Raw genomic sequence first — 19,190 nt, 5'->3', positions numbered from 1 at the left:
CATTGCTTGTGCATTACTAATTCCTAGCTCTGTTACACTGCGACCATGCTGGACGCAGCACACTTCTGCCAAAGTGTCATCTCCTACTGGAGGGCAGCAGTGATGCCTTCAAAGTTACACAAACACAAATAATGTTTGGCTAGCAATCCAGATGACTGACAGCTCTGCCCTCATGGGGTTTTTTGTGCGTAGCATAAGCTTGTTCACCTATTTTCCTTTGGAAGCTATCTGCATGTTTGTCTATCATCCCATCGCCTTCTCCACTCCCCCCTACCCACCCCAAAAATCCAACAATATTTTCAAACTTACTTGACTTTGGCCAACAATTCAATTTACAAAACAGTTACATTTCCGTAAAGTTCAGGAAAAAGCAGCAGGATAAAAGAAGGAAGGGGAGGAAGAATTTGTGTATTATTGTTTAAAGCAATATAAAACCACACTTGCCAAGGCACAATGTGTTAGAGGAAGTGTGACGGAAAGCAGCTGACGGGTCATTCTCTTCTGCCAACTTCCACCTGCAGTAAACCCAACAGACGGAAAATCACAGAATAGGGAGGAATGGGTGAGATGTCACACTAGTCAGTTTGTTCTGGTCTTCCAACTTGGCCTTCCTGAAGAGTGATATGTCACTCCCCATCTTCAGGATTTCCCCAGCACTGCAGGGTCCAAGAAACTGAAATGGAGTGGACCAGAGCTCTTCTCAGCCAACTCCTTTAGGACTATCTGTATTCAAGCTATCCAGGCTCAGGTCCAAACAGCCTAGCATCCTTTTGGCTTTCAGCATCTTGGGAAGCACTTGGCTATCTTCATGCCACACAGCAGCACTCAATACATATACCTCTGCTCAACTACCCCCAAAGACACAGCTGTCTCCCAGATCATCACAAGTAGTTGTGCTTTTTATTGAACCCATTAATGTGCAATTAAATCAGATATTTATTCATCAATATAGCTCTGGACAAAGACATAATAAGGTTTATATCATTTACTCTTAAAAATAAGTTAACGTGTGCTGTTGTCACTAAGACTAGCAGAGTGAAGAAGAACAAATAAAGTCACAAGATCATACACAAAATGAAAGGGAATAATAACCACTGGGACTTGCAATGTCATCACAATACAACAGCACTGCCAAAGGAAAAGAAACCAGAGTGGAGTGGCTAAAATACTCTGATAGCTCTAAGTATGCAAAATAAGGACTAGAGAACCTTCACCTTCAGGCCTAAAGAACACAAAGCACCTTCCTTCCCTGGGAACGTCGATTTAGGTACAAAGCTGCTAGTCCTTACAGGGTGTCTAGTCAAGTTTAGGAAGCTACCCTGACTAAGATCTCATAAATGGCTTTGATTTCTTGCCCCACCAAATTGAGGTATGTTCTATGAACCTTATTAAACAGGCAGAGCCAATGAAACAGAGGGAAGTAATCTCATGCAGTCATCAGCAACAGCATCTCATTGATGTGAGATGACTATTGGGCAAGGACCATGTAAGCAAAGTTTGATACATTCCTTTACCTCAGTGCAAAACTGTGGCAATGTACATCTCATGGATGCCTGAGAGCTTAGCCTCCTCTCTCTCTCTCAAAGGATGAATTTCAGCCTTTGGTAACATGGCAGAAAAATGGAATATAATCAGCATGGCTAATGCCAGAACTACCTTCTACACTGCACTCATGAAGAGCTTTCAGGTTGGAACCAGCATCTCACAACTGTAGTTGAATTAACAACAAGTTCTGAAGCCATTAATACTGGATTTGAAAGTTTCCTCTACTCTGATCAACATATTTCCCTGCCTTCTTTCTGTCATTAATACCATTAGGCAGTCTCTCCCCCATCAGGCCACAAAATACCTGGGCATTAAAAAAAAAAAAAAGGGTATTAGGATCTAGAAAATTCTAGAGCTAAATTATTGTAGTCACTTTCTTTAGGTTATCTGCCTGGCTCAGTAATTATATTCAATGAGGCATATGACAACATAACTGAACAAGAAGGTATTCATCAGCCCAGAATAATACAGAATAGTACTTTAAATACAACTTCACCACAGACTGTCAGGTTTTATTAGAAGTCAGGTTTTCTTTCCTATCATAGCAACTGGATGCTGGACACAAGCGAGCATTAGCTTCAAAACTTACAGGACATTTCCCCCATGTTAAAATCAAATGAGAACATAACCTTGCCTGCACAGATACAGAAGCACAGTGTTCTAGAAGACACTTCCACATGACATCTGTATATTAAAGACAAAGGATAAAGATACTGTATTGCACTAAACATGCAAATTCCACATTGGGTTCTTGGAAACACGGAAGCATTTCACTTTGTCCAGTGTGTTGAACACAGATGAGTAAAGATCCCAGTGTATAGTCTCCAGATTGGTCACTTTTCTAGCTGTTGATCTTGCACTTGGTCCATCTTCAGTCTAGGGAACTCCTGCAAAAGAAGCCAAATCCATCAAGAAAGCACAGATGTGTATAAAAGCATCAAGCATTCACATGTAGCCAGGATAGATCGTGTTGTGAGCTTCCCCAGAACAGGTATTGCCCTACATGTATTAGAAAGTCATTTTCTAGGAGATGTCACAGTCAAGCCTGGGCCTAACTTCGCTGTGATACCTAAAGGGGAAAGAGCAGGACATCCTTTACTTGGACAGGAGAAATGCAGGAAATCAAAGTTCCAGATATTAGATAAAAAGCTGGATTTCAACTCTAGTAGAACCTCTTCTAATTTACTTTAGTTAAAGTAGAACCATGGTCCAATATCTCATTTAAATTTATTTTAAAAAGCACAGGTAAATGAAGAAAGCAGGGAATTCAGGCATGCCAGTTCTCAAAAAGTCTTCATCTGTAACAAGTAGGGTATAGCTATAGGGAGAACCGCTCTGATACACAGTTCTTTATATATAAACGAGGGCAGTTTCCTCTCAAAGGGAAGTAGCTGCCTTGTTTCTGACTCCACCAAAAATTTTTGAACAACTCTTTAAAACAAAAGTACTTACGTTCCTTCTTCTCTCAGAAGAGCCAGGAATTTTTTCACCCGATACTCAGGATCCATCTACATACCAGACAAAACAGATCTCCATTACATGTGATGCAATCTCCCAAATAGCACAATAGGAAAATGAAGCCACATGCACAACGGTAGCTGGAGAAATGTGTGCATTTGCTTTGCCCATGCTTTGGCCTGGCCAAAGATAAGCCTGCTTGTCCAGAAGGTATGCAGTTAACTAGTGCAGACACAGCACTGCACCAAGACACAAAGCTTAGTAGCACAAGCACAGTGGGTTTGCATAGCCACAAGACAAGCCAACTTGGAAATGCATACAATCATTTCTATCAGGTATTTCTGTTTTAATGGCAAACCTCACCCTAGCTTCATCCCACAGTGCCCCTTCTAGCCTGTATCTGCACAAACCAGTCCCACTCTATCTCTGCTTCTCCCTCCCCCTTTCCAGAGCTGGGACAGCCTAAATTGTACAATCAGCAGCAGAAGGGACTCAAAATCCCCCCATTTTTCCTCTCTGTTCCTTCCCCCTTATATGCTCTAGCTGCCAGCAGCAAAGTGCCAGAGAAGAGGAGGTGTATACGGTGGGTTAGCATGTTAGGAAGAATTGAACCACAGAACAAGAATTCCAGAACTTCAGTACCAACTTTTGCTGCAGCTCTGCCAACCAGCAACATCCCTCCTAAAGATCAGTCCTGCCTTCCCCCCAGTTGTAAGATACAGACAACAGGGAAGTGAGAACTCCTAAGGAAACACACCCAGGCTGCCACCAGAAGCCACGAGGTTCAAATGCCATCAGTCCTTCGTGTTTGTGCATGGGCTTGTTGAGCATCTGTACTGTGAAAGACTCGAGGCAAATTGCCATCACTACATCAAGGTACAAAGAGCTGAAAAATATGGACAAGACCTGAAGAATGGCAGGGTTTCTGTTTTGTTTTTAAAGATTACAGAAATAGGAATGAAGATTCTACTGCAAAATCCCTCCTTCACAGAGGTCAGGATACTATGAGTTTGGGTTATAAACACTTGGTAACTGGGAACTGCTAGTTCTCTAGAGCATCTTTGCATTGTATTGCAAGGGTTTGTTTGACCAGAAAGCTCAATCTTGTGTTTATTCTGTAATCTTCAACAAGGTCTTGTATCTTTAACACGCAGCCCAAAATACAGTAGGCTATTTCTGAAAATGTTCAGTAAACGGTACTACAAAATTGAGAGGTTATAAGCTTCCCAGCTCTACCACCCATTTGGGATTAAACAGGCAAGTGCTCTACTAAAAAAGGAGAACTGGAACTTATCCTGGGCAAAATAAAAATCCTTCCACCATATGCCCTAGCCTCTCACGAAGGAGGCAGAACAGGGGCTCTTGAACTCCTCTATCATATGCTTGTTATTCCTAAAAGAAATTTTCTAACTCCAGATGTGAAGAATCTATCTATTTAAAGCCATGACCATTGCAATCGAGGGCAACAGAAAGGTCTTTAAAAATATCTTGGAAGAAAATAAAACCTAAAAACAGCAGTGTTACTAATCATGTAAGGAGGGAAGAAACAGCCAGTGAGCATTTCTGCTATGCGCTAAGAAAAGCCCCCAAAACTGTAATTTCCCATCACTGTGAAATAAGCCAGCAAGGCCAATAGCTCAATACCAACTACTGAACTGTTTTTAGTTAAGAAAAAATAATTTGTTAAAAAAAAGATGATTTAAAAGAACTTACTAAGGATCATTGAGCTACTAAGTTGGATTTTTCATATGCAAGTAATGTTCGTAATTTTCATCATCTCAGCAGAAAAGAAAGGCTACTTTACCACCTAAAGCAGTGTTCGAAATGGATAATACACAGGTACTAAGAAGGACTGTTGCACTACGTCACAGGAAACCAGAAAGTTTCCTGTGTGCAGTATCCCTCTAGTCCAACTCTTCTCCTCAACCTCTACTGTTCGGTACGTGGCTTATAAAGGGAAAGCACATCTGCCACTATTTCACTTCTCTCACTTCTATCAGAAAGGTCGAAGTTAATTGGGATACTAAGATGTGCACACGGGTCACACACCCTGAACATTGGTTACTGGTAAGTTACCCTTCTTTGGGGGAATCCACATGGGCAATCCAACACTGGATGACTAAGCAGACTATGACTCTCACCTGGTAGAGAGTCTCAGATCCTCTTTGTCCAGTGACTCTGGTCTGACCACAGGGCTGACCCTGACTCAAGCGGGAGATTGGACTAATGACATCCTGAGGTCTCTTCCAGCTTCATTTATCGTATGATAAACTGTACCACTTCTCTTCTGAATTCCTGTACGTGCTCAGAACAGCTAGTATTTGGTCAAGGTGTGAACACCTACAAATGGCCACATAAACAAAATGTCATTTAGTGATGAAGTGCAGGCTAGATAAGTGGGCAGTGCACTGGACTGAAAATTGGCTAAACCGCTAGGCTGAAAAGGTTGTGATTAGCAGCACAAAGCCCAGTTGGAGGCCAATCAGTAGTGGTGTCCTTCAGGGGTCAGTCATGGGGCCAATACTGTTTAACCTCTTCATTAAGGACCTGGATCATGAGGCTGAATGTACCTTCACCAAGTCTTTAGACGACACAAAACTGGGCGAAGTAGCTGATATAGCAGAAGGTTGGCTGCTCTTCAGAGGCCCCTTGACAGCCTGCAGAAATGAGCAGAGAGCAATCTCACAAAGTTGAACAAAGGGAAATGCCAAGTCTTGCACCTAGGGAGGAATAACCCCAGGCACCACTACATGCTGGGGACCAACCAGCTGGAAAACAACTTTGCACAGAAGGACCTGAGGGTCCTGGGGGACACCACGTTGAACAAGGGCCACCAATGCACCCTAGTGGCAAAGAAGATCAACAGTATCCAGGGCTGCTTTAGGAAGAGCATTGACAGCAGGTCAAAGGAGCTGATCCTTCCCCACTACTCTGCACTGGTGAGACACACAGCTGGAGTACTGTTTCCAGGCTCCCCAGAACAAGAAAGACAGGCACCTGCTGGAGCAAGTTCAGTGAAGGGCCACAAAGATGATTAAGGGACTGGGGGATCTCTCATACCAGAGAGTTGGGACTGTTTAGCCAGGAGAAGAGAAGGCTCAAGGAGGAGCTTATCAATGTGTATCAATATCCAACGGGAAAGGATAAAGAAGACAGGGCCAGACTCTTCTTCTCAGTGGTGCCCAGTGACAGGACAAGAGGTAATGGGCACAAACTGAAACACAGGAAATTCCACCAGAACACAAGAAAATCCTTCTTCACTGTGAGGGTGGTTTAACATTGGAACAGGTGCCCTGAGGGCTTGTGGAGTCACCATCCTCGGAGATATTCAAAACCTGACTTGACACAGTGTGGGGCAACCTGTTCTACCTACCCTGCTTGAGTGGCTGGGGCTCTACTAGATGGACTAGATGTATGTTAATCACAACTATTCTGTGATTCCATGAATTCAGTGTAATAACATTAGCTGCATTGAAATCAACCATCCATGTATAGTAGCGGAGACAGGTGATTTATATTATTAGCGGTAACAACCCTTTTGTGCTTCTCCAATTTGTAGAAAATGGCATGAACCAAATCATAGCATTGCCTATCTTCCCGCAAATTGACCAGTTGTGGACTTGTGTACAAAACAGTTGTCTGGTTAAGAAAATGCACAAGATGGCAAGATGGGGGAAGGGGAGTGGTATAGTGGCAGGGGAGTCAGTAAAACACCGCTCAAGTCAGGATGCCTCCAGCGGGTGCATACAGCCAGGGGAGACAGCATGGAACATGGCTATGGAGGATCCTCTTGCACCTCTCCTGGGAAGCTTGCATGCTTGACTGGCTCTCTGAAATGCCTGTATACCAATGCACACAGCATGGGGAATAAACAGGAAGAGTTAGAGATCTGTGTGCAGTCGCAGGGCCATGATCTCATTGCAGTTACAGAGACATGGTGGGATAGTTCAGATGACTGGGATGCTGCCATGGATGGCTATGTGCTTTTTAGGAAAGACAGGCCAGGAAGGCGAGGTGGTGGAGTTGCCCTTTATGTGAGAGAGCAACTAGAATGTCTGGAGCTCTGCCTCGGGGTGGATGAAGAGCAAGTTGAGAGCCTATGGGTAAGGATTAAAGGGCAGGGTAACATGGGTGACACGGTGGTGGGGGTTTACTACAGGCCACCTGATCAGGAGGAAGTTGTTGATGAGGCCTTCTACAGACAGTTGGAAGTAGCCTCACGATCACAGGCCCTGGTTCTCCTGGGGGACTTCAACCACCCTGACATCTGCTGGGAAGACAGCACAACTAGACACAAACAGTCCAGGAGGTTCCTGCAGAGGATTGATGATAATTTCTTGACCCAGGTGGTAGAGATGCCAACAAGGAGAGGTGCGCTGCTAGACCTTGTACTAACAAACAGAGAGGGTCTAGTTGGAGATGTGAAGGTTGGGGGCAGCCTTGGCTGCAGTGACCATGAGATGGTGGAGTTCAGGATCCTGCGAGGAGGGAGCAGGGCAATGAGTAGGATTGCAACGCTGGACTTCAGGAGAGCTGACTTTGGCCTCTTGAGGGACCTACTTAGGGGAATCTCCTGGGGCAGGGCCCTGGAAGGAAGAGGGGTCCAAGAAAGCTGGTTAATATTCAAGGATCACCTCTTCCAGGCTCAAGGTCGGTGCATCCCCCTGAGTAAGAAGTCCAGTAAAGCGGGCAGGAGACCTGCATGGATGAGCAAGGAACTCCTGGCCAAACTCCAGCAGAAGAAGGAAGTGTACAGAATGTGGAAAAGGGGACAGGCCACTTGGGAGGAATACAGGGACGTTGTCAGAGTGTGCAGGGATGCGAGAAGGAAGGCCAAGGCCCATTTGGAATTAAATCTGGCAAGGGATGTCAAGGACAACAAGAAGGGCTGCTTCAAATACATCAGTAGCAAAAGGAAGACTAGGGAAAACGTGGGCCCGCCGCTGAATGGGGCGGGTGCCCTGGTAACGAAGGCGCTAGAGAAGGCAGAGTTGCTGAATGCTGCCTTTGCTTCAGCCTTCACTGCTAAGGCCAGTCCTGGGGAATTCCAGACCCTGGGGACAAGAGAGAGAGCCTGGAGAAAGGAAGACTCTCCCTTGGTTGAGGAGGATTGGGTTAGAGATCTTTTGGGCAAACCTAGCATCCACAAATCCATGGGCCCCGGTGGGATGCACCCCCGAGTGCCGAGGGAGCTGGCGGATGTTATCACTAGGCCACTCTCCATCATCTTGGAAAGGTCGTGGGGAACAGGAGAGGTGCCTGAGGACTGGAAGAAAGCCAATGTCACCCCAGTCTTCCAAAAGGGCAAGAAGGAGGAGCCAGGAAACTACAGGCCTGTCAGCCTCACCTCCAGCCCTGGAAAGGTGATGGAACAGCTCCTCCTGGAGGTCCTCACTAAGCCATGCGGAGGACAAGAAGGGCATCCGGAGTAGTCAGCATGGATTCACCAAAGGGAAATCAGGCTTGACCAATCTGACAGCCTTCTATGATGCAATGACTGGCTGAATAGATAAGGCAAGAGCAGTGGATGTTGTCTACCCGGACTTCAGCAAGGCTTTTGACACTGTCTCCCATCACCTCCTCGTAGGTAAACTCAGGAAGCGTGGGCTGGATGAGTGGCCAGTGAGGTGGCTTGAGAACCGGCTGGATGGCAGGGCTCAGAGGGTTGTGGTCAGTGGCACAGAGTCTAGTTGGAGGCCTGTAGCTAGCGGTGTCCCCCAGGGGTCAGTCCTGGGTCCAGTCTTGTTCAACATATTCATCAATGACCTGGAGGAAGGGACAGAGTGCACCCTCAGCAAGTTTGCTGAGGATAGGAAACTGGGGGGAGGGGCTGACACACCAGAAGACTGTGCTGCCATTCAGAGGGACCTGGACAGGCTGGAGAGTTGGGCGGAGAGGAACCTCCTGAAGTTCAACAGAGGCAAGTGCAGGGTCCCGCCCCTGGGGAGGAATAACCCCATGCAGCAGGACAGGCCTGGGGCTGACCTGCTGGAAAGCAGCTCTGCCGAGAAGGACCTGGGAGTGCTGGTGGACAACAAGTTAAGCATGAGCCAGCAATGTGCCCTTGTGGCCAGGAGGGCCAATGGTATCCGGGGGTGCATGAGGAAGAGCGTTGCCAGCAGGTGGAGGGAGGTGATCCTGCCCCTCTCCTCAGCCCTGGGGAGGCCTCACCTGGAGTCCTGTGTCCACTTCTGGGCTCCCCGGGACAAGAGAGACATGGCACTACTGGAGAGAGTCCAGCGGAAGGCTACAAAGATGATGAGGGGACTGGAGCCTCTCTCCTCTGAAGAAAGGCTGAGAGAGCTGGGCCTGTTGAGCCTGCAGAAGAGAAGACTGAGAGGGGATCTCATCAACGTCTACAAGTATCTGAAGGGAGGGTGTTGAGAGGATGGGGCCAGACTCTTCTCCGTGGCGCCCAGTGACAGGACAAGAGGCAATGGGCACAAACTGAAAACCCAGGAAGTTCCATCTGAACCTGAGGAAAAACTTCTTGACTGTGAGGGTGACAGAGCACTGGAGCAGGTTGCCCAGAGAGGTAGTGGAGTCTCCTTCCCTGGAGATATTCAAAACCCGCCTGGATGTGATCCTGGGCAATATGCTCTAGAGGACCCTGCTTGAGCAGGGGGGTTGGACTAGATGATCTCCAGAGGTCCCTTCCAACCTAAACGATTCTGTGATTCTGTGATCAGCTTACCTGTCTAGATAGTCCAGGGCAGCCTCCTGTCTGCTATGCATAATATCCCCTAACTACAGCATTATAGGTGTGCTGCCATGGGACAATGCTGTGAATAAGTTTGGGGTAAGTATTCCTACCCACGATTCAAATTCAGCACATAATTTACACAGTCTTCACCTTCAGTTTTGAAAAGAACAAATACTTAATACTTAGGGTCAAAGCAGTAAAAGAAAACGTCCCATATCAGGAGAAGGAATCCATTGTCAAGGCTAAGTGAAATGGACTGCAACGGAGCCTGGCAGTCCCTGAAGGCCTGCACCCCTTAAATACACTTAATACATGTGAGCAATGACTTACTGACTTGCCTGTAGGTATGGAATTAAAAGCCAAGGAAGAAGAGGAAAAAGTAATCTAGATAAATGACTTTATTCCCTGAGGTGACATCTAGTCAGAGCATATCCTTAGTCCTGTGCAAGTTTTAACAGAATTGTGAATAGTGAACAGAGGGATACATGACTTATATGTTGCTAAACTACATGCCTCTTAGCTTATGCTCAGCCTCTCCTAGGAAGATCTAAGAACAGTTCACTCAGCTGCACTAAATCCATTTGATGTGAAAAGAGAGTGTGTGTGGAGGGGGGAGGGCCTCAGAAGGGCGCTGAAATGTCAGCCATGGAGGATTAGAGCTGCATGCTACACCCTCTCATTTTTAGCATGCACCTACTGTCGAGCATAACCTTGATGGCTGGCTTGCAGGCATAGATGATGGGTGCGGGGGAGGGGTAAGAGCTACATATTTCTACCCTCTGCAATTATTTTCTTTAAAGTGCTGAAAGTGGAAAATAAAGAGAGGAGCAGCTGAACAGCCTGACAGATTTATCTTCTTCAGGGAAAGAGCACATATACCTGCACAGGCACCTTTTTCTTAAAAAAAAAAAAAAATCCTAAATGATCACTATCTGCAATCTCAACATGCTGTGCGCAGAGCAGAAATGTCATGAAAGGTAAATTAATCCAATCCCTCTAGTTGCCAGATGCTCTTCTCTGAAGAGTAGCTCTAAGCAGCCTATAGGCACTGTCGTTTTTAAAGAGCTCTCCACAGACCTGGTGATTTCTTTGCTCAGAAAATGTCTTCTTTTTTCAGTTAAACCTATTCAAAGACTCCCACCACACAGTCAAAGAAAGAGTCTGCAGACAAGTGGGAGCCTCTGAGACTGTTCTATTTACCCCAGTCCTTCCTGGACCAGAGATGTTCTTACTTGTAATGACATTTCTATCAGCATCAGCAGCTTCTTGATACCAATCCAGACGGCCTTCCCTTTGACATTCTGCGCAATGGTGCTGCGTTCCTTGTCTTTGAAGTTACCCAGGAGCTGGGGGGGGGGGGACAAGATAAGGAGACTGTCAGTAGGAGAAACGCTACCTAACCCAGGGCAAAGGGAATGAGAAGCTAGCTCATTCTCTAGCTTAGAAAGATAGCTGTTTTATTGCAGTATACCCAGACGAGGCAAAATATTTAGAGATTCTTTTATTGCGTAATGTTTCTTTTCATAGTATTAGTTGCTGATTCAATCTTATGACCCATTCTAGCTTTTCTCCAGATTAAATCCTAGAAGGAACATAGTGGCTTATGCCACAATACCTTTTCAAACCTGTTGCAAAAGTTTCAAAATCTTTCATGCTTTAGTGATTTTATCATTGTGACAATTCTGCAAGGTTGTACAAAAGTTCTGCCTGTTAAGTTTATTTTAATGGCTTTTAATACATGCTACAAATTCCACTGTGGCATAGAGTAAGAAGCCATTTGGAGCATCAATTTATAAAGAACCTATAATCTCTCCAGTACTGAGCACTTTCATTTGATGCTGTTCCAGCTAATGAGAGCTCAGCATCCTCCAGGCACATTTCAGTTTAAGTGCCCCAATTATACATTTCTACCCACTTCCATGCTCTCTGAACATTTCAATCCACTCCATGAACTTTTTCCCTAGATCTATGGTTCTCTTCTTTCATTTATGATATGACAAAGTAATTCAGAGAAGCCTCATAATTGCTGTTAGGTCATGGTTAAGTGGGATGGTGTTCCAAAATGCAGATCTACTGCAAAATCATTCATTTCCAGCAAATTTTGATCTTTTTTGTCATTCACTAACTTTTTCTCACCTCCAACGCCTCCATCAGCTGCTCTCCTGTTGCAATATTGGGCACATGAATAGTAGTGCTGAAGGCATTCAGCATTTCCATTTCCTGCAGTACATCTTTGCGACTGGTAGTTCCAATGATTAGAAGCTTGCGACCCTGCCCACACAACAGAAAAAGTGTCAAGGAAGGAGAAACAAAAGGAGAGGAACCACACTTGGGAAGCTCCAGCTAACTGGAGAGAAAATGACCACTTAAAAATACCACTTGATATAAAATTAATAAGACTTCACCTCAATATTTGACATAGACAACATCAACCGTATGAGACTAGCACAAGATTGCAGAAGTCAGACTAATGGCATCAAAAGGGCCAAAAATTATGGTACACAAGAGACCCGCCTGCACTCACAGCTTTCCTATCTTACCTTTTTTAATAAATTCACCATTATAAATAGCTAAAATGCCATTAGATTTAAAAGCATGAACCAACCCCCACTCCAAAAACTTAATTACAGACGATTTCTCAGAGTAGCACTCTCTTTTTAGAAATCCTGTGGGTATACTGACACTTTCTGCCACTGTACACACAACTCCAATAGTTTTATAGCTCACGCTATAAGAACAGAGGTTGTCCTAAGTTCATAAGATTTACCATTGCCACTGTGGTTTTCCAAAAGGCCAGTAACAAGCATGGCAGCCTCCGAGTTCAAACCAACAGTGCACACCCCAATTCCAAGTTGGCCTGTGCAATAACAGGTTTATAAATAACAGAGATAAGGAGCAAAAAATGGAAAATATCAACTGCCAATGAAAATCAACTTTCACTAGTTCATCTTGCATATGCCATTTCAATGCTATTTTAATTTTACCATTCAGTTTTCACACACCGACAAAGGTTGGCTGATGGAAGTATCTGGTGGGATTATGAGCTGTGATCAGTCCCTTTCACAATTCAGAACACAAGAAGCCCACGGGTTGAGGAGAGGCCTGGCTGGCCGAGTATCCTACTAATTTGCTGTATAGGAGTTTAGCTGATGCGCAGAGACAAAGAGAAAAGTTCTAGACTTGGTCTTTGCAACACAGAAACTCAATTTATCGTTGTAAAACACAAAAACCATTCCCACAGGGTATCCAGAATTAATTTTTATGAATGCTTTGCATTCCTCTAATGAAGAATGAAAACTCACTTAAACATAATACATCTTTGGTGAAGAAGATGCATCTTCCACACAACTTGTTTTTCCCTGGTTGCCATTCTATTTCACTTATTTTATATTTGAACAGATTACATTCCTGCTCTGAATGATGGACGCAGAGGAAGCACTAGAAATGGTAACTAACTGAAGTGCTGCTTTGTTTGTAGCCTAAGATAGCACAAGGAAGTCATGTTTGGCAAGCTGAAACCAGAGCATATATGAACTATGAGCATTTTATAAAAAAGTGCTCTGCTGCGGCCACAAAGGCAGTTTCTGTTCCCAAAATACAGCTAACAACATGTGCACAGTACATAGCACAGCAGATACTACATCAATCAGGGGGAAATGACTTGCAGACTAATGTTGTGAAGGATAGTACCTGAATAACTTCTAAGTTGATACAGTCTGCGTTTGATTATGATAAAAATGGAATCCAGTTTGTGGTTTCATCAGAGACTAAAAGGGCTCACCAGGAACAGATACAAACAGTACAGAGATTTAATTAGCGTTATAAGTTTTACCTCTTCTGACTTCAGGTGTCCATATATGAGCTCCTTGTCTAGATTTCCTTTTTAGTTAACAAAGCTGAGATGAAAGTTATCTTCTCCCAAAGAAGTTGCCTACGCTCCAGACTCGCACAGTAAACTATGTTCTAACAGCCACATTTAGTCAGATGAATCCAAAACTTGCTGGAAATCAGGCCAAAAGACAACCACTATACACACAAAAATGACTCCAAATGAGTTATTAACATTTAGGAAAGCCACTGGCATCAGTCATTGCGGTAAGTTCTCTGCAAATACGACCTCAGTGCTAAGCGTCATGCAAAACAAACAATTTTTGAGAAGAGTAAAATAGAAGTTACTATTCTACTGTATGAATCCAGTGTCCTCTCACTTTAAAGATACTGTGCAATCCTCATCATTTCAAATACAATTTCGAATACAAGACTAATCTAGAGAAATCAGAGGAGAGCAACGAGGACAGTCAGAAGCACGGAATGGCTTCTCTAAATAGACTCTCGGTAAATTGGTTGGGGGCTATCAGAGAAGTCTATAAAGTCACTGATTGTGTAGAGCAGATGCAGGTTAAAACTGCTGTTTCTCAGAATAAAAACTACAAAGCACAATGTGAAATTATCAAGCATCAGGTTTAAACCAAATAAAAGGATGCACGTTTTCATACAAAATTGAACTCATACAGCACAACACCAAGAACGACAAAAGCTTAAAAAGGTTCACAATTAAAAGGATAAGTTAACAGAGGACAGACTCATCAGTAGTTTCTAGATATGACTCTTTGGATCCACGCTCATGATCCCAAACAACTGATAAATGAGAACTCATCAGAATAGATGGTTACATTGCAAAAATTGACCAAAATTTTTAAGTGCTGCACCCAAAGTATATGGATTTTTCCTTACTTTCTTCAGAAGAAGCTAAGCACTTCAGCATGCTACCTTTAAATTTCATCCACCTGAAAATCAGTTACCATAAAATAAGCATAATCTCTGCTGTATCAATTACTAAAAGAAGATGAAGACGTGTCAGGAGTCCCTTTTATTTTTAGAAGTTTCAGGCAACTTGCTCACCAAAAACAGAAAAACCTACAAATCAGAAATGTTTTGCCCCAGGCAATACCACAAAGGCATGAAAAGCCATCAAGTCAAACTGGAAAAGCTGACCTTGTCCAACTACACTGCAGTGACACACAGACACAGATGGATTCACCCTTCCTGTAAGAAACATTGCTAAAGTGTCCCCATCTTCAGAAACCTTCACATTTTTTCTCCTTAATTTCTACAGCAGCTGCTGTAAAGGCAATGTGCCATATATGCAGGGATGCGAGAAGGAAGGCCAAGGCCCATTTGGAATTAAATCTGGCAAGGGATGTCAAGGACAACAAGAAGGGCTGCTTCAAATACATCAGTAGCAAAAGGAAGACTAGGGAAAACGTGGGCCCGCCGCTGAATGGGGCGGGTGCCCTGGTAACGAAGGCGCTAGAGAAGGCAGAGTTGCTGAATGCTGCCTTTGCTTCAGCCTTCACTGCTAAGGCCAGTCCTGGGGAATTCCAGACCCTGGGGACAAGAGAGAGAGCCTGGAGAAAGGAAGACTCTCCCTTGGTTGAGGAGGATTGGGTTAGAGATCTTTTGGGCAAACCTAGCATCCACAAATCCATGGGCCCCGGTGGGATGCACCCCCGAGTGCCGAGGGAGCTGGCGGATGTTATCACTAGGCCACTCTCCATCATCTTGGAAAGGTCGTGGGGAACAGGAGAGGTGCCTGAGGACTGGAAGAAAGCCAATGTCACCCCAGTCTTCCAAAAGGGCAAGAAGGAGGAGCCAGGAAACTACAGGCCTGTCAGCCTCACCTCCAGCCCTGGAAAGGTGATGGAACAGCTCCTCCTGGAGGTCCTCACTAAGCCATGCGGAGGACAAGAAGGGCATCCGGAGTAGTCAGCATGGATTCACCAAAGGGAAATCAGGCTTGACCAACCTGCTAGCCTTCTATGATGCAATGACTGGCTGAATAGATAAGGCAAGAGCAGTGGATGTTGTCTACCCGGACTTCAGCAAGGCTTTTGACACTGTCTCCCATCACCTCCTCCTAGGTAAACTCAGGAAGCGTGGGCTGGATGAGTGGCCAGTGAGGTGGCTTGAGAACCGGCTGGATGGCAGGGCTCAGAGGGTTGTGGTCAGTGGCACAGAGTCTAGTTGGAGGCCTGTAGCTAGCGGTGTCCCCCAGGGGTCAGTCCTGGGTCCAGTCTTGTTCAACGTATTCATCAATGACCTGGAGGAAGGGACAGAGTGCACCCTCAGCAAGTTTGCTGAGGATAGGAAACTGGGGGGAGGGGCTGACACACCAGAAGACTGTGCTGCCATTCAGAGGGACCTGGACAGGCTGGAGAGGTGGGCGGAGAGGAACCTCCTGAAGTTCAACAGAGGCAAGTGCAGGGTCCCGCCCCTGGGGAGGAATAACCCCATGCAGCAGGACAGGCCTGGGGCTGACCTGCTGGAAAGCAGCTCTGCCGAGAAGGACCTGGGAGTGCTGGTGGACAACAAGTTAAGCATGAGCCAGCAATGTGCCCTTGTGGCCAGGAGGGCCAATGGTATCCGGGGGTGCATGAGGAAGAGCGTTGCCAGCAGGTGGAGGGAGGTGATCCTGCCCCTCTCCTCAGCCCTGGGGAGACCTCACCTGGAGTCCTGTGTCCACTTCTGGGCTCCCCGGGACAAGAGAGACATGGCACTACTGGAGAGAGTCCAGTGGAGGGCTACAAAGATGATGAGGGGACTGGAGCCTCTCTCCTCTGAAGAAAGGCTGAGAGAGCTGGGCCTGTTGAGCCTGCAGAAGAGAAGACTGAGAGGGGATCTCATCAACGTCTACAAGTATCTGAAGGGAGGGTGTTGAGAGGATGGGGCCAGACTCTTCTCCGTGGTGCCCAGTGACAGGACGAGAGGCAATGGGCACAAACTGAAAACCCAGGAAGTTCCATCTGAACCTGAGGAAAAACTTCTTGACTGTGAGGGTGACAGAGCACTGGAGCAGGTTGCCCAGAGAGGTAGTGGAGTCTCCTTCTCTGGAGATATTTAAAACTCGCCTGGATGCGATCCTGGGCAACGTGCTCTAGAGGACCCTGCTTGAGCAGGGGGGTTGGACTAGATGATCTCCAGACGTCCAACCTCAGCCATTCTGTGAAGCAGTTTTAAATTACTACATTTTCAAGCATTTCTATACTGATGCTAACACAATATTCACCTCTTAATGAGCATCATATTATTGCATTGACTTATCAAAGGCAAACTGGATCATATAAGAATTAGACTCTGCTACACACAAATGGCGCCTCAACATGCAAATGGAGTCTCAAATTGCATAAATTCAGAAAATCTAACCAGACCCAGGCAAGCGAAGCAGAGGGGAGCTCAAAGTATGCTATAGCCAAGTATGATGGAAGTGCCTGTTGGCTACCCAATGGCTGTTCACTCCGCTCTGGTCCCTTGTAAATTTTTAAACAGATATTTCGGGGTAACAACAATTCTTTGCATGTAATGGGAGAAAATGCAGTTCCCCAGCTTTATAAGTGTAAACCTAAGGTCACTGCTGACTGGAGTTGCTCCCATTTCACATCAACTGAAGTGGAATCAGGAATGCATGTGGGAATATATCAAACAAGGAGATTATTCCCCCCTTTCCCCGTCAACTTTCATAAATTTGCAAATGCCTCCAGTGTCCCAGAGAGGAAAGGGGCTGGGGCCCTCTGGGAGCATTGGAAGGGCATCCACAAGAGTGTTCGAGAGCATCTTGCTAAGCCAGACATTTCATAACACTGCACAAATTGTACGTCCAGCTTAGTGCGGGGATGCTGCAATGGTCTTTCACCCTTTGAACCAATTGTTAGCTTTTCACAGGAACCAGCAGGGAAGCACATGTGAAACCTCTGTGGGGCTGGTGAGTGTCTCCTTGCCTTGTGTGACTCTGCATGTAGATGAAGCAGCTTCGGCTTTTGGAGCTGCTGCTGCTTAGTTCTCAGAGAAGTCCTTTTCTCCCGCTTGGCTCCCTGCTGCGACAGTCTTTTTCAGTCCTTCTATTCCCCCCCCCCCCCCCCAGTCTCTTCTCCTGCACAACACAGGGAAACTTGATTGAAATAAAGACCCAAGAGAACATGGTTTATTTTCCTCTCTTCAATCCATTTTAGAAAAGCTTTTTAATTGGTTTTAAAAAGATGCTAAACAAAACACAATGTTTTTCAGTCTTCTTGAACTAGTAATAGATACCACTATTTAAGGTTTGCTCAGAGGAACTAGGAATCACGAGCTGTGACTGGGAATTTAAAGCAAACTCAGAGATGTGTCTAGTTCCTTTAAAGTCTTACGTGTTTACTCCCAAAATTTCTGCATTGTACAAAGAAGGCAGAAAGCCCAGAAAACAAGGAGCTTGGAGTATTTGCACTTCCCACACTAAATTAAAGTAATATAGGCACAATAGGAAAAAGGAGAATCTGGGAGGTAGTTTTCATGAGCCAATTTAACAGAGATATATAGCTCAATGCATAATAATGATATATCATCACACAAACGCTCCTCTTATATACATATCCCACAGTAATTGTAGGAAGCTGTTTGCACATAAAGTATACTCACTGCAAGTGCCGTGACAGCACTATGTGAATACGTAATCTGGGCCACTGAGATGGCAGCAGCGTAGCTGTACTGCTGAGAAGCACACTCCGCTTCCCATTCATTCCTTGCTTGCAGTTTCAACTGCTTTGTAATTCCTGTTTCTAAACTTTTCAAATTAGTTGTGTTGTTCACATTTGGGGCCATTCAGACTAATATGGGCCTATCTGATAGCAACGGCAAACAGATATTGTCTCCGCAGCAACCGGACAACAAATTTTCTCAGCATTGGGACATGTCTGGTATGAGCCAGGACACTCCAGTTTTACAAGGAATGAACTTGAACCGTGACCTCAGTCCAGGGCAGATTTCATGTCACTTTGACCTCATGCAGCAGGTAAGTAATACTGATGCTACTCATGTACATTCAAGGTATGTATTTGCATCTCAACTTACATCCAAAACTGCTGAAACCAACCAAAATCTCCAAAAAAAAAAAAAAAAAAAAAAAAAAAAAAAAAAAAAAGCTCCCCAAGGGAACTAGTCATCTCACAAGGAACTTGGAAGAGCAACGATTAACCAGCAATTTTATCTGCCTCGTGGGTTTCTCACTTTAACTTAAAACCCTAAGAGTCTTCATGCCCAGATTCAAACTCTTTCAGGGTAAAGGTTCATAGCGGAAAAGCCTTGGCCTTTTTCTTCATGAAACCTCTACTTTCACAGTTTTTTTTTCTTTTTTTAATGAAAAAAATTCCCCACATGCCATGATTGTCACAAGAAGCTGATAAGAAACAAATATACTAGACTGTGTCATAAGAACCCCATCATCAGAATCTCCCAGCCATATCAAACCAAAGGGTCCACCTAACCCAATGCCCTAATTTCTACAGTAGCTGATAATGGACATCTAGCAAAAAAATTTAACATCAGTCAAACAGTGACATTTCCTAAGAAAACTCTCACTCTCTCTCTCTACCCTCCAACAATTTATAGCTTAAGTCACCATAATATTGGCTGTCAACCCAAAGTCTTCCAGCCTCAAGGGCATTTCAAACAT

General features: G+C 44.9%; 1 protein-coding gene across 2 annotated transcripts in view; it reads right to left on the bottom strand.

Annotated features, from left to right (window-relative positions):
• Positions 1-878: 878 nt before the first annotated feature.
• Positions 879-19,190, bottom strand: part of NSF (N-ethylmaleimide sensitive factor, vesicle fusing ATPase) — an 83,836-nt gene continuing 65,524 nt past the window's right edge. For both annotated transcript variants that reach the window (XM_068919310.1, XM_068919311.1), the window contains exons 18-21: positions 11,843-11,977; positions 10,939-11,052; positions 2,998-3,053; positions 879-2,432 (exon numbers count right to left, since the gene is read on the bottom strand). In XM_068919310.1, the coding sequence (XP_068775411.1) occupies positions 2,417-2,432; positions 2,998-3,053; positions 10,939-11,052; positions 11,843-11,977 (321 nt within the window). In that variant the 3' untranslated portion in view covers positions 879-2,416. The remainder of the gene's footprint in view (positions 2,433-2,997; positions 3,054-10,938; positions 11,053-11,842; positions 11,978-19,190) is intronic.

This window comes from Struthio camelus, chromosome 25 (genome assembly GCF_040807025.1).
Source record: "Struthio camelus isolate bStrCam1 chromosome 25, bStrCam1.hap1, whole genome shotgun sequence".
Lineage (NCBI taxonomy): Eukaryota > Metazoa > Chordata > Aves > Struthioniformes > Struthionidae > Struthio > Struthio camelus.
The sequence above is the reverse complement of the archived record's forward strand: the minus strand, read 5'-3'. Positions and strand labels throughout refer to the sequence as shown.